The sequence below is a fragment of the Bidens hawaiensis genome, unplaced genomic scaffold, assembly GCF_021521415.1.
Source record: "Bidens hawaiensis isolate Kalapana, Puna unplaced genomic scaffold, B.hawaiensis_p1.1 tig00011661_1, whole genome shotgun sequence".
NCBI lineage: Eukaryota > Viridiplantae > Streptophyta > Magnoliopsida > Asterales > Asteraceae > Bidens > Bidens hawaiensis.
The window spans coordinates 78,525-92,496 of record NW_027491918.1 but is presented as its reverse complement, the minus strand read 5'-3'; the positions used below and the strand labels follow the sequence as shown (position 1 = coordinate 92,496).

Sequence of the window (13,972 nt, the reverse complement as noted above, 5' to 3'; positions counted from 1 at the left end):
ACGAAATCATCCTAGACTACTTGTATTTGTGGGAAGAAGGTTTCGTTTCCAAGTATGCAGGGGACAGACAAATGGACAATGAGTCGGACGAGTGGTGGACCCCAGTATTTTAAAACACACACACATAATTTTATAATTTTTAATATGGTTTATAGAGGTTTGGTATTGTAGAAGAAATAAATGTTTTTTGAATGAAGCTTAAAATCAGATGTGACAGGTGATAAGACGATTTATAAAGGTTCGACGTTGGAGATGCTTTTATTCCCAAGCCAAAATGTCAAGTAATAAATTTAAAGAAGTACGAGAGTATATTTTGTTATAATCTCTGAACTCTCTCCTCCACTATATTGTGTGTATAAGCATGCATACACATAATTTCTCACACACACACACACACACTAGGAAGGCCTAATAGATTCATAAAACTATGTATAGTGGAAGAGCTATAAAATGAGGCGTTTTATGTCATGTGGCGCCCAATCAGCAAATGGTGCGTTTTTGTTTTAGGGTGAGTGGTGTTGTAGGGTAAGGATCCTAAGATAACCCTTTGTAAATTGAGAAATTTGAAAACCATTTTGAGCCACAAAAATAACCTTTAAAAAAATATTTACAAAAATTATAAAACCAAAAAAAAAAATAAAAAGTAAAAAAACCAAAATCTTATATTTCATTCCAGCTTCATAAAAAAACTTCGTATTATACACATGTGTATAATTTTATTTAATCTCTAGTTACGTGTATACACATATGTACATTATCATTTACCTTAAATTGTACATATGTATATAAAAACATGTATGTACATATATGTACATATTATACATATGTGTATAATTTAGCTAAACCAAGACGTTTTTTTTATGAAACCGAGATGATAAATAAGAATTTTATTTTATTTTTACTTGTTTCATTTTTGCGTTTTATGATTTATTTTTATTTTTGGGTTTTTTGTGATACAAAATAGTTCTCAAGTAATCCTGATCATATATATATATATATATATATATATATATATATATATATATATCACTCACATATGAATATAATTATAATAATAATAATAACAACAATAAAAGTAAAGGAAGAGAAGGCGAGAAAAACCTGGCGACCCCCCCCCCCCCACACCAATCGCCCCTAAAATTGCCACGGGAGAGGGGAAGGGGTGTTGCAGGCTTGTAGCCCGTCATCATACAAATAATCCGCCCACTACGGATGGCCTAATAGAAAAAAAGTTATTTATCTTTACGACTTTAATTAAAAGTAAATGCAACGGTCATTGTTCTCGGTATTTTATTTTTTAATATTCAAAAAACATATATAAACAAATCACTTTGCTTGTTCGTTACCTATACATCTGTACATAAACGTTACACCCTTAAAAAAATAAATAAAAATAATAAATTAAATGTGTATGATATTTTCTATATACACAACCTACCCAAAGTACACATGTAACAACTACTACATTATTTAAAAGAACATAAACCTTTATAAAAAATAATAATAATCTCATCCTCTTTACAAGTCTCTTTGGGTTGATTTGTTGAGGGTCATAATAATAATAATAATAATAATAATAATAATAATAATAATAATAATAAGTACCCGTTGAAGCAAGGAAACAACCAAAGCTCACACCAACCAACCCTCTACTTCTCGTATTCATACTGTATATAGTTTTGATCGGTTCAGATGCATGCGGGTATTAATTTAATCCCTTGATTATATCTTACTCCTCGTTGATTATTATTATTATTATTATTATTATTATTATTATTATTATATACATTAACTTAACAATAAATTCCACATCAATTCAATTAGGATAATCACTATTTATTTATTTAATTGTTTATTTAATAACCCGTAGACTTTTATCTTACTTTACTTACCCTCTTGTTCGTTGAGCCAGATTTAATTTAATGTCAAGAGTTTATGGTGTTCTAGGTCTCATTTCCTCCATGCCCACCAACTGTTTGTGAAAAGTCCTAAAAGAGACTTTTGATTTAAACCCTCTAAAAGTCAAAGGGTTTTCAAGATTTTTGCTTAAGGTATGGCTGTATGTAACTATATATGAATCTGATCTTGCAATTGTTGCTTGTAATTTGGTTTTAATTAACTGTAATCTTTGTTCACAACAAGGGTTTTTTTCTTTTTTTTTATATAAATTTCATGTATTTTTTAGGAATTTTTTAGGGGTTTTTGAAACAAATTGATAAAAACCCAAATCCAACAAACCCTTATTCAGATTAGTGATTTTGAACAGCAGAATTTGGGGGTTTATGATTTTTACAAGATTTCTTGAAAAAGATGATGAATTTTCAAGATTCACAGGTTATTTTCTAAATTTATGAAATTTCTGAACATGAAAAATTTTATTATTGTTTTTTATCAATCTTGAAAGAGGTTGAATGGATAAAGATCAAAGCTTTGGCCTTTTGAAATTAGGTTTCTTAGGATTCTTACTGATTATTGATTTAGTTCCATAAATTGAGCTAACTTTAGATTGAAAATGGAAAAAGTCAATCTCTGATAAAGGTATGAAATTAGTCTCCTTTAGCACCATGTGAACCTGTCTTTTCTGCTTATCACTTTCTTTTTCTCCACCTTTTATTTATCCCACTCACTATACTCTAATTCACAATCTTTTAACATTTGTGCAGCGAGATTCAGATGTCAAATTTCATGTCACATCATTGAAAACAAAGCTTCTGTTCGATATCTTGTTTCCAAATGTCGTTTCGTAGCATAGTTCGTGACGTGAGGGACGGGTTTGGGAGCTTATCGAGGCGGAGTTTTGATGTGAGGCTTAGCGGACTTCATAGTAGAGGAAAGTCTCAGGGGTCGGTGAATGATGTAAGCTACAATCTTGCCCCTGTTATAATTCAAAGCAGTCGGTGGGCTAATTTGCCTCCCGAGCTTCTTTGTGATGTGATTAAGCGGTTGGAAGAAAGTGAAAGTGCGTGGCCTGAACGGAAACATGTGGTTGCGTGTGCTGCTGTTTGTAAATCTTGGAGGAGTATGTGTAAAGAAATTGTTAGAAATCCTGAATCATGCGGGAAGATTACGTTTCCGGTTTCCTTAAAGCAGGTTTTTTTGATAACTTCTTATCTTGTTCTGTTTATACGCTTGAGTTTTATAAATTTGATTCTCAGAAGTTGTTTGATATCGTTTCAGCCCGGTCCCCGTGACGGTACTATTCAGTGTTACATCAAGAGGGATAAGTCAAACTTGACTTATCATCTTTTCCTGTGTCATAACCCTGGTGAGGATTTATAATATTGAGTTTCTGCTCTATCTTCGGGTCTAAAGTTATACTATTTATTATGATGGTATCTTAGTAAAGTGGTTAAAGAAGTTTTGTATATTTCAAAATTCTTTGGATGACTTTAGACATGTATTCTTTTATACTTTTTAACTTTTTAGCTTTTGCCAATTAGAGTTAAAGCATTACCCAAATTTGGTTAATTTATGGGTGAAAACTAACTTAACACAAAATTCGCAGGTTTGGGTCTGTAAGTTTCGGGTTGGACCCGTGAACACGTTTACCTAACGGGTCGTGTTCGTGTCAAATTGGTGGGTTCATGGGTTGACCCGTTTAACCCGTTATTTTTTACGACCTTTTTAATAAATGAGTTTTTTATATCATTAACTAAACTGGTTTGTGTATTTTGTTTTGCCAAAATTTAGAGGCTGAAACAGAAATTGACACAAGATTTTATAATTAAAATGTAATTGTTTTATATACATTTATATATTCTGTTGTAAATCTGTAATTTTAAAACTATTAATATGCAGAAAAATAAAAAAATAAAAAAAAATCTGCGGGTCATAAGGGTCATTTGTTTTAGCCAGAATGTGTTCGGGTTCATATGGCTAATATTAATGGCGTAATGTCAAATTTTCAGGTTTATGTCTGGTTGGACCTGCCAACCCACGAACATGAATACCTATTAATATTTTAAAATTAATAGAAAACACCATGTTTTTCTTGAATTCGTAACTTGTTAGTGTTATTATATTGCGTATACATATGCATTCAAATTCTTACTCTTAAATTTTTGGTTTTGCAGCGGCTTTGCTGGTTGAAAGTGGGAAGTTCTTGCTTTCTGCTAAACGAACCCGAAGAACCACTTACACCGAGTATGTTATATCCATGGATGCTGATCACATTTCAAGATCAAACAATGCGTATGTTGGCAAACTTAGGTATGCTGTTTTACGACATTAGATACAATTATATAAAAACAAGTGTCTGTATATATAATCATTAAACTTTCGTTACTTGTATTCCAGATCTAATTTTCTAGGAACAAAGTTCATAATATACGACACACAGCCTCCACACTCGGGACCACTTATACCCGACCCGGGCCGATCAAGCCGCAGGTTTTATTCCAAAAAAGTCTCACCGAAGGTACCAAACGGAAATTACAACATTGCCCATATCACCTATGAGCTTAACGTGCTTGGTACACGGGGACCACGTAAGATGCACTGCATCATGCACTCGATTCCCACCGCAGCCCTCGAGCCTGGCGCCTTTGTGCCCGGTCAACCCGAGCTCCTTCCGGTCAACCCATCATACCTTGAAGACTCGTTTCGCAGCATTTCGTTCTCAAAGTCCCTCGACCGCTCCACCGAGTTCAGCAGCTCTCGGTTTTCTGAAATTGTCGGTGCCGCTATTTCGAATGACGTGCCGGATAGTGAAAAGACGAAATTGCCCTTGGTGTTGAAGAACAAGGCGCCTAGGTGGCATGAGCAGCTTCAGTGTTGGTGTTTGAATTTTAAAGGGCGTGTGACGATTGCTTCTGTGAAGAATTTTCAGTTGATTGCCGCCAAACCACCTCCAGCAGCGGCGGCGGCACCGGGAACTTCTCAGCCGGCGGCTCAAGTGGAGCAGGATAAAGTGATCTTGCAGTTTGGGAAAGTGGGCAAAGATATGTTTACAATGGATTACCGGTACCCGTTATCTGCGTTTCAAGCTTTTGCTATCTGTTTAAGCAGCTTTGACACCAAATTAGCTTGTGAATAGAAGGAAATAATAAATAATATTAAAAATCAAAAAACCAACCAAAAGGTATGTTATGTTGCTTTGTTAGCTGAAAAAGGAAATTGTTGTTGCTGTATGTTTTTGAATTGAAAAAACTGGATTATAAACTCAACTTTTTCCGTTGTTTCATCTTGCGAGTTGCGATCGTCTCACATTAGAACATATCGCATGTATTTTTTAGTGAATTAATCATATGTTAGCCACCATCTTCTATGTCTTTGTTAATAGGTTCGTTAAGTGTGTCGCATTGTAGAATAACTTAACCCTGCAATGGTTTATTTATTCGTAAGTTTATCAACTTTTCTTGAAAATTAGTTTCCTGTATCTATCAGTTTGATAACACTGTTTTTATTTGTTTCCGCTCGACGTCATTCTTGGATCTTTACTGCACTCTTAGATCCCCTTCTACTGTGTAAATTTTCCCACCCGGTTAGGATACATGGCGTATCAGCACGTATTATTTGCAAACCAGTTTATCGACATATCCGTCGCTACCTGTTTCTTAAAAAAGGTTGCTTTAAAACAAATGTCCCCTTTGATCTCGTGTGTGTAAAGGCTTTGTGATAAGAACCGAAATTAAGAACTTGATTACTGAAATTGAAATGGATATTGACCCGATTCGAGATTGGTGATCTCCAGTTTACAAGGTTAACAAACCCTAATTTTAATAAACAAAAACATGGACATCTCAAAATAAACACAGGATAGGTTACAAATACTGATTCTACTCAACGGTTATTAAACCGCTTCACTACTCCTATTTTTATGAATTATCTGAATAACTGGTTTCCTATCACTTTGGTGTCTCTTTGCCCATCCTTATTTGCAGGTCCGTTGTGGGTTAGTTTTTTTTTATCGGCAAAGAATCTCACGTGTAAACATACTTTTTCGGGACTATATATTATTTGCAAGTCCGTTGTGGATTAGATTTTTTTTGTGGGTTAGTTGTAATAAATCTTTTGCTTTACATATAAAAAAGGTATTTATTCTATTAATCTAATGCCCGATATAAAAAATATTTGATCGAAATAAATATTCTCAATATATTAACTAGGCATTTTTACCATAAGCATAATAAAGTTTAAAAAGCATTTTTTTTGTTAGGTTGTTCATAAACTGCCAGAAATCGATCAAGCTGTTTAAACTTTAAATAGAAGTATGACGGCCCGTGCGACTGGTTTAAGATATCTGCAGTTTGATATCGATGGCTTACTGTTTGGAACTTGAATATGTCTCGAATCCGTTTAACATTTATCATTAATCCTTTTCATTTAGAAATATGAAGTTATATATATGTATTATATTCGTTAATAACTTTTATCATTTTTAGAAATTTAATCAAAGCTATTTTCATGAAACAAAAAAACAAACTGTGAAACCGTCAAACCGTAAAAACTGGCCGGTTATGCCGATTGCTGACCCAACCAAACCGTTGTAATTGATTTGTATTATTTTGAAACTGTAGTTAACAATTTGACTTGAGATTGTTTGTATTAAAACAGGCATAACCGGGCATTGTGTATCCACAGTATTTATTCGTAGTAATAATTATTATTGTTTCATTGAATGGGTCGGGTGGTATCCTCTCAGTAAGGGACTATAATCATATGGAAAGCTACATGAAATAGACCGTCACGTCTTTTATTAAATAGACTTGCCACGTCTTTATCTTAACTATTTTTTTTTATAATTTTAATTTATATATGCAAGTAGGAAGAAAAATATTAAAGGACAAGAATATGCTTACGACCAGAGAAACAAGTGATGAAATCTCTAGAAGACCGTGCTTCTTCCATATGTTTTTAAGGTGAATTATTTATTAGTAACTAGGTTAGTTAACCGTGTAGCACACGGGTTAGAATAAATAAATTTAGTTAAATAATAATACAATGTAGAATACAAAAAATATATTAAAAAAATATAAAGATATTTTATATGGTAGAATAAATTACACATTATACAATATGGAAATAAAGAGTTGTTAGAAATTCATAAATCTCTAAATACTTCTTTGTATACAATACTTGTAGTTTTATTTGTAACTTTATTTTCTATATAAAAATATAGCAGTTTCACATTGTTTCTGCTTATATGCATATTTTAGTGTGCTAATGTTTAACATGTGTATTCCAAAGATAAGTGATTTTATTCACCTGAAAAACCAAAACATGCAGACTAGTGTTTAAATTTTTGTGAATTTTTAAGATTATAAACTTAACATAAATGATTGGTTGATTAAATAGTTAACTAAAAAGAAGTTGTAAATGACTACTTTTTTAAACCACAGTTGACCGAAACTCATTTTAATCATAAACTGTTTTGACTTGAACCATGTTTGATATTTTAACCGGCTACAGAAACCCGCTTGTTTAAGTTAACACAAACACTAAGAATACATCAATAGTGAATTTGTTTTTTCAGGGTTTGAAAGAAAAAGACTTGTAATTTAGTAAATAATCATATATATTTAATAAGTTAAAGTTTATTGAAACTTAATTTTAAAATTAATATTGCCTTTTCATCTAATAATATCATTTGTTATAAAACCTTAATTAATATAATATATTAAAGACCTTTATTTTTGAAATCAATATTCAATATCAACGTGAAAATTGGTTACTTAAAAAAACCTAATATAAATAACTAATATAATATATTTATGTAAAACAAAAAAATATATTTATGTTGGTATTTAATTGTTTAAATCAAGAAAGTATTATTAAAAAGAGAAATAAATTAAAAAGTAAAAAAATAAAATACAAAATTATTGATAGCAAAGAATTATTGAAAAGAGAAAATGAAAGATTAAAAAGTAGAAAAAAAATAAAATACAAGATTATTAATAAGAAGGAGAATTGTGAAAGGTATTTAATATGAGAGAGAAGAGAAAAAAATTTTGTAAGAATGAATTTGATGATTACATGTGGCACTTAGTAAGTTCTATTTATTATATAGTATAGATATGGAAAATTGGATTTTAATAATCCTAACTTTAAACAGTTGACCGATAATAATCTTAAATTTGAATATGGATGTCACTGGTCTCAACTTTCACATTATTTGTTTTCATTGGACATCCGTTAAAAAAAACTTAACAGCGTTAAGTTTTTTTCAAGTTTCAAACTTATATTTTAGGAGTCTATTGATGTAAAACTTACCTCCAAACAGTGGTCCAAACGACTAAAGGATGCTTCAGTTCCAGTGTTTAAACAATTAATTAACAAAAATTAAGTTGTTTGAAGCGCTGTTTCGAATTAAGTTTTACATAAATCGATTTGTATTCTCATTCCGATCAAAAGCCCTAAAACATCAATTTAAAACTTGGAAAAAACTTAACGTCGTTAATTATTTTTTAAAACTTGGAAAAAATTTAACGTCGTTAAATTTTATTTAACGGTGGTCCAATGAAAATAAATAGCATGAAAGTTGGGACCAGTGATGGCCATTTTCAAAGTTGGGATTATTATCGAACAACGTAAAGTTAGAATTATTAAATTCCAATTTTCCTTTTTAAATAATCATATTTTCTTATATTTATTTCAAAGTTTTACCAACATGATTGTGATATTATCAAATTTGATAAAATTGTTTAAACGCACTTATGCGAACAATTTTTGTTATATATTAGTGTCATCTATGAAAAACTAATTTATCAATTTTTTGTTGCTTTTAATATACTTCAATATCTTCTTATATGGTGAAAAAAAAAACATTTTCGCAATTACAAATCACAAATGTCCATATAAATTAATAGCAAGTGCTACCGCATTTACTTATGATTTCTTATAGTTAGGGGGTGTTAACGAGCCCGAGCTCATTTAGGTTCAAGCTTTATCGTTTTAATTTTAGGGGGCTCAAGTAATGGCAAAGGGTGCTCAGGGCCCGGGTGGCCCCGCCCCTCCTATTATTTACACAGCAGTGTAAATTTATTCGTTTTGATCTGAAAATTTTTAAACGTAGTGTAAATTTAGCTGTTTTTTATTAAAATATGTTATACGTAGTGTAAAATTTAGCCGTTTTCGTCTGAAACTTTTTATACGTAGTGTAAAATTTAGACGTTTTCGGCCTAAATATTTTTATACGTAGTGTAAATTTAGCCGTTTGGCCGAAATTTTTTACACATAGTGCAAATTTAGCCGTTTTCGGCCGAAAATTTGAATCCGGCCCTTTTTATTCGTGAATTATTGTATATATTTTGAGCTATTGTCTTTTGATTAATACGATTTGTTAGAGATGAGATGAGCGGATTATAAATGATTTATTAGACTTCCATTTTTTTTATCAAAGATATAAGTTTGGCAGGCGTCGTATTAGGATAAGGACATGATCAGGGATATAAGTTTTGGAGGCGTCGTATTAGGACTATGGACATAGATGTGTCTTGGGGTCTAAGGGTTGTTTGGTATCCTCTTAATGGTCGTTAAAAGACTACATTTTAATGATTCATAACCTCATAATGGTTAAAAGATAGCCTTAAGTCTGAATGGTTAAGAGGTATGCATTAAGAAGTAATCTTTTAACCATTTAGACTTAAGGCTGCATCTTAACAATTAAGAGGCTATGAACCATTAAGAGGTAACCTTTTAATGACCATTTAGAGGTAGTATCTTAATTACCATTAAGAGGCTACAAACAACCCCTTAGTCTAAGTGATGTATGGACGTATAGACCTTTGTAGGCATTGGCAAAGCTTAATGGATGTCTAGGAGTCTCCCCACTTCCATCTTTTTGCTCAGTGCTGCAAATCATCTGTTTTGGTCTAAAAGTTTTTACCCCGACCCCTGTTTATAAAATTTTTTATATGTATTGAGTCTGTCCCCTCTCCGGCGCCAAAGCTTCACCATCGTTTGTAGAAGAGTGTACGGGACGGCATAGGTGTAATGCCGTATTTCCTGGATTTTGCTTGGTTATATATCACTAACATAGTTTACTCATGACCGATCATCACTTAATGATAAACAATATCCCACAAATCCTACTATTAGCTTTTGTGTATGACTCTTTGCTCTAACTCATTTAACTACGTATGGTTTTTCTATGAAGTACTACGCTATATTGCATTACACTATGTTACACTAAAAAAATCAAATAATAATATATTAATAAATAAATGGGTAAAAAGCATAAAATCAAACACACTTTCTTTTACACGCTAAAGTCTCTCCTCTTATAATTTAAACAAAAAATAAACATCACTTAAAACAACCATCAGATAAAATAAATATCATTTTAATATAAAGTTACGAATCACAAAGTTACCGTTCCAAAAAAACAACCTAATTTAAAAAAAAAAATAAACAATCAAGTATCCCATAACTTGTGGGTTTGGTGCACAACTTTTGAATTTTGGTTCCAAACAATTTTTGAAACCCAATGAACGTGTAGAAACGTCCTCTACAACACATTATATTTATTCATAAAACTATTTATTTAATAATAACAATAACAAATTGACACAAACAAATATTTTATTATTATTAATCTGACAATAAATTTAAATGTTTTGTAAAAGTTTTCCATATTTGAACTATTTCCAGGTGTTCATAGTCCAAGTAAGCAACACTTCAATTCCATTTATAATAAAACCCAAATTAGGGTTTCCAATTTCATTCATCTTCTGCTGCTTTGGTAACTGCATCCTCCAAATTAGGTACTCTTGTTCTCTTCAATTCAACTTTAATTCATGTAATTATGTCTTAAATGCACTTAATTTCATCCCTGTTATATTTTCCCCAAATTGTTTAACTTGTGTTTGAAATTTTGAATAATTTTGAATTGCATGTGGATTGAGTTTGATTGTATGCATGTGGATTCATAATTGTGTTGAACTTATAGGTTTTGAGTTGTGTTTTAAGTGTTGATTTGTTTTTTGGTACTTAGGGTTTGTGAAATTAATCAAATTATGCATTTTGAGACGCTTCGTCGGTCGATAATCGGTATCGGGAATGATCGGAACACAAATCAAGTGCATTCAATGGAGTTGAATGCGAATTCCGGTTCCGGTATCCAATGTGAGCTTGGATCGTTCGAGCATCAGGTTTTTCGGCGGTTTCGAGTGCTTTCGGGTTCGTCCGACGAGGAGATTTTGTCGTTGACTTGGGTGTCTAAGCTGTTGGAAGCGTTTATCGGGTGCTTAGGTGATTTTAAGGGTGTTATGTCGGTAAACGGGCCGAATCTTTCGAAACCGCCGTTGGATCGTTTTGTAACGGAGTTGTTTGATGTGATTGTTAAAGGACTGGATATTTGCAATGCGGTTTGTGACGGGGTGGAAAAGATTCGGGTTTGGAATAAGCATTTGGACATTGTTTCGACTGCTTTTGATTCGAAATCGAGGAATGTGATGGTTGAAGGACAGTTTAGGAGGGCGAAAAGGGGTTTAGCTGATTTAGCTGTGATCATGCTCGAAAACAATAATAATAGTAATAATCAATCATCATCGGTTTTTGCATACAGAAACCGTTCTTCCGTTGGCCTGAATAAAAGGAAAGATAATACTAATAATCAGAAGGCAGGACATGCAAGGTCTATGACTTGGACTGTACCTAATTCATGGTCTGCAAGTAAACAGCTTCAACTGATAGCTAACGGGCTGGTCCCACCTAAAGGACATGAGATTTCCGCCACTAGCGGGCTTGCTAACGTTGTTTACACAATGGGTTTTGTCCTTATGTTTGTGTTATGGGCTGTGGTGTGTGCAGTCCCAAGTCAAGACCGAAGCTTGCAGGTTCAGTTTTCTGTACCGAGACAGTTTTCATGGGGTACACCTTTGAGTTTGCTTCATACTCGGATAGTGGACGAGTCCAAGAAACGTGAACGGAAGAATAATATCGGGCTGCTAAAGGAGATTCAGCAAATGGAAAAGTCGATTCATGTGGTGACGGATCTGGTTGACTCGGTCAACCAGTTTCCGTTGACTGAAGAACAAAAGGAAGAAGTGAAAACAGGTGTTAAACAAGTGTCACAAGTTTGTGAAGTGTTTAAGAACGGGTTGGGCCCGTTGGAGCGCCAGCTGAGAGAAGTGTTTCATGTGATCATGGCGTGTAGGACCGATGGGCTTGAAGTTATGGGCCGGGCATAATCTTGAGGGTCATATGTTTAGTGTAAGAAGTTTGTTTTTTTATTTATTTATTTTTATGTTGGATTGTGTTGTGTTGGAGGAGACAAGGGTATAAGATGAGGGGGGAATAATAATGGATTCTGTGTTAGTGATATGTGTAGTTTGAGAGTAGTTATTTTATACTTATTATATCTTTATTCTTGTTTCTTATGTTGTTTAATTGTGTCTTATAAGTATTAGGTTTTGTGGTTTGGAAACTTTAATTCTTTGTTATATGCATAAACTATATGAGAAAGAAAAGGGCTACGGGCCGTTAAATGCATATTAGTAAAGTACATAACTAAGTGAACTGTGAGAACTACATAATACATCAAACATCTGAATGTAGTGCTAGTTATGTAACCGTATCTTTTTCTCTCTCCTACTTAATCTAGCACATACTAAATTAAACTACATAAGTGTAAAGTGTTTATATGGTTATTTAGTTAAAATTGGTTTTGTATTAAACAGGTCTTATCTGTACACATGTCTCTATTTGGTGAATGTTGTAGATTAAGACATCTTTCTTTCAAGTAGTAGTTGGTTTTGTATGAAATGAATTAAATGAATGGAACCCACTGATAAGTGATAACTGATGAACGATAGTGACTTTGGTATTGTTGGGTCCCCTACATGATGTTCACCCACCCACCAGCAGGGTTGGTTCTGAGACCTGAGTCCAGTCCATTTTTATGAAAAGTGCCCAGTCTCCACCCTATCCTAGCCCATTTTGTCCATAGGTCCATATATTGCAAACCATAACCTAAACCCATTGTTTAATTTGGATCATTTCAATATTTGTCCAATATTTATAACCATATGATCCTTCTTGGGCTGTAAACGAATCAGACCGAACTGATAAGATTTTGTTCGTGTTCGTCTGTTGAAGTTTTGTCGGACAAACAGACAGTTCACGAACACTCTACTGAACAAAAATCTGTGTATGTGTTCGTTCATTAAGGAATTGAGCTTGCTCATATTCAGATGTGCAAAAAGCAGTATATGAAAACCAATGAAAACTGACCTAGACACGGGTAATACACTTAGGAAACCCTAAACTAAACCACTAATGACGGACTAGTGTACGTATCGAAAGTAATATAGCAAAAGAAGTTTGAGATATCGAACTCTAGAGACACTATTGAATAACGAAACTAGACTCTAAGAAGTAAATTTGAAAGGTTTGATCAATTTGGTTTTTTAATAGATGATTTGAAAATATTAGTTAAACTGAAATTAAACTAAAATAAAAAGACTAAATTGAAAAAAAAAAAACTAAATTACCAACTAAAACGGATTGACTACCTAGGCATGCATCCTATTTCTGAATCTTCGATAGAATTGAAAATAACAAAATTACCAACTAAAACGAACTGGCTACCTAGGCATGCATCCTATTTGTGAATCTGGTTTTTCTATTGACTATAAAAACAATAATGAAACTGGAATCTAAAGATACGACACCTCTAGACAACTAGTGGATCGCTGATTATTCTCCGGATGTAACCAGTAAGAAACTTTAACTTCCCTAAGAGTTGTATGACGCGTACCGAATAGTCGGATTACCTCCTAGTCTCTCTAACAACGATAAAGTACCCTAAAAGACATACTACATGTCAGTCTCACTATCTCAACAAAATTAGGGAATTCTAGGGAACCACTAGCCAGAGCGTTTAAACCTAAACTCATATCCTCACATCTATCACATGTTGGTTCTCTAGAAATGTAGAATATAAAACCCTAACAAGCCACAAATTTAATGTACCTATGGATTATGAGCTCTAGCAAACTATAAAACTAATCACAAACACACAATAAGTCAC

At 32.9% G+C, this 13,972-nt stretch overlaps 1 protein-coding gene and 1 pseudogene across 2 annotated transcripts; both read left to right on the top strand.

Moving 5' to 3' along the window:
- The first annotated feature begins 1,798 nt into the window (after window positions 1-1,798).
- On the top strand, window positions 1,799-5,212 carry LOC143538647 (tubby-like F-box protein 10). Its single transcript, XM_077032160.1, has 5 exons — window positions 1,799-2,051; window positions 2,664-3,090; window positions 3,178-3,265; window positions 4,074-4,209; window positions 4,297-5,212. Exons 2-5 carry the CDS (start codon window positions 2,734-2,736, stop codon window positions 5,033-5,035), a joined length of 1,320 nt encoding a protein of 439 aa, XP_076888275.1. The 5' UTR covers window positions 1,799-2,051; window positions 2,664-2,733; the 3' UTR covers window positions 5,036-5,212.
- Window positions 5,213-10,621: 5,409 nt separating this feature from the next.
- On the top strand, window positions 10,622-12,315 carry LOC143538620 (protein ROH1D pseudogene; annotated as a pseudogene). Its single transcript, XR_013136277.1, has 2 exons — window positions 10,622-10,703; window positions 10,934-12,315. The product of XR_013136277.1 is annotated as a protein ROH1D pseudogene (transcript).
- Window positions 12,316-13,972: the final 1,657 nt, after the last annotated feature.

Coding starts and splice junctions, on each gene's coding strand:
- LOC143538647 (XM_077032160.1), top strand. CDS start 2,734: ATGTCGTTTCGTAGCATAGTTCGTGACGTGAGGGACGGGTTTGGGAGC. Junction 3,091..3,177: donor TTCCGGTTTCCTTAAAGCAG/GTTTTTTTGATA, acceptor ATATCGTTTCAG/CCCGGTCCCCGTGACGGTAC. Junction 3,266..4,073: donor TTTCCTGTGTCATAACCCTG/GTGAGGATTTAT, acceptor TTGGTTTTGCAG/CGGCTTTGCTGGTTGAAAGT.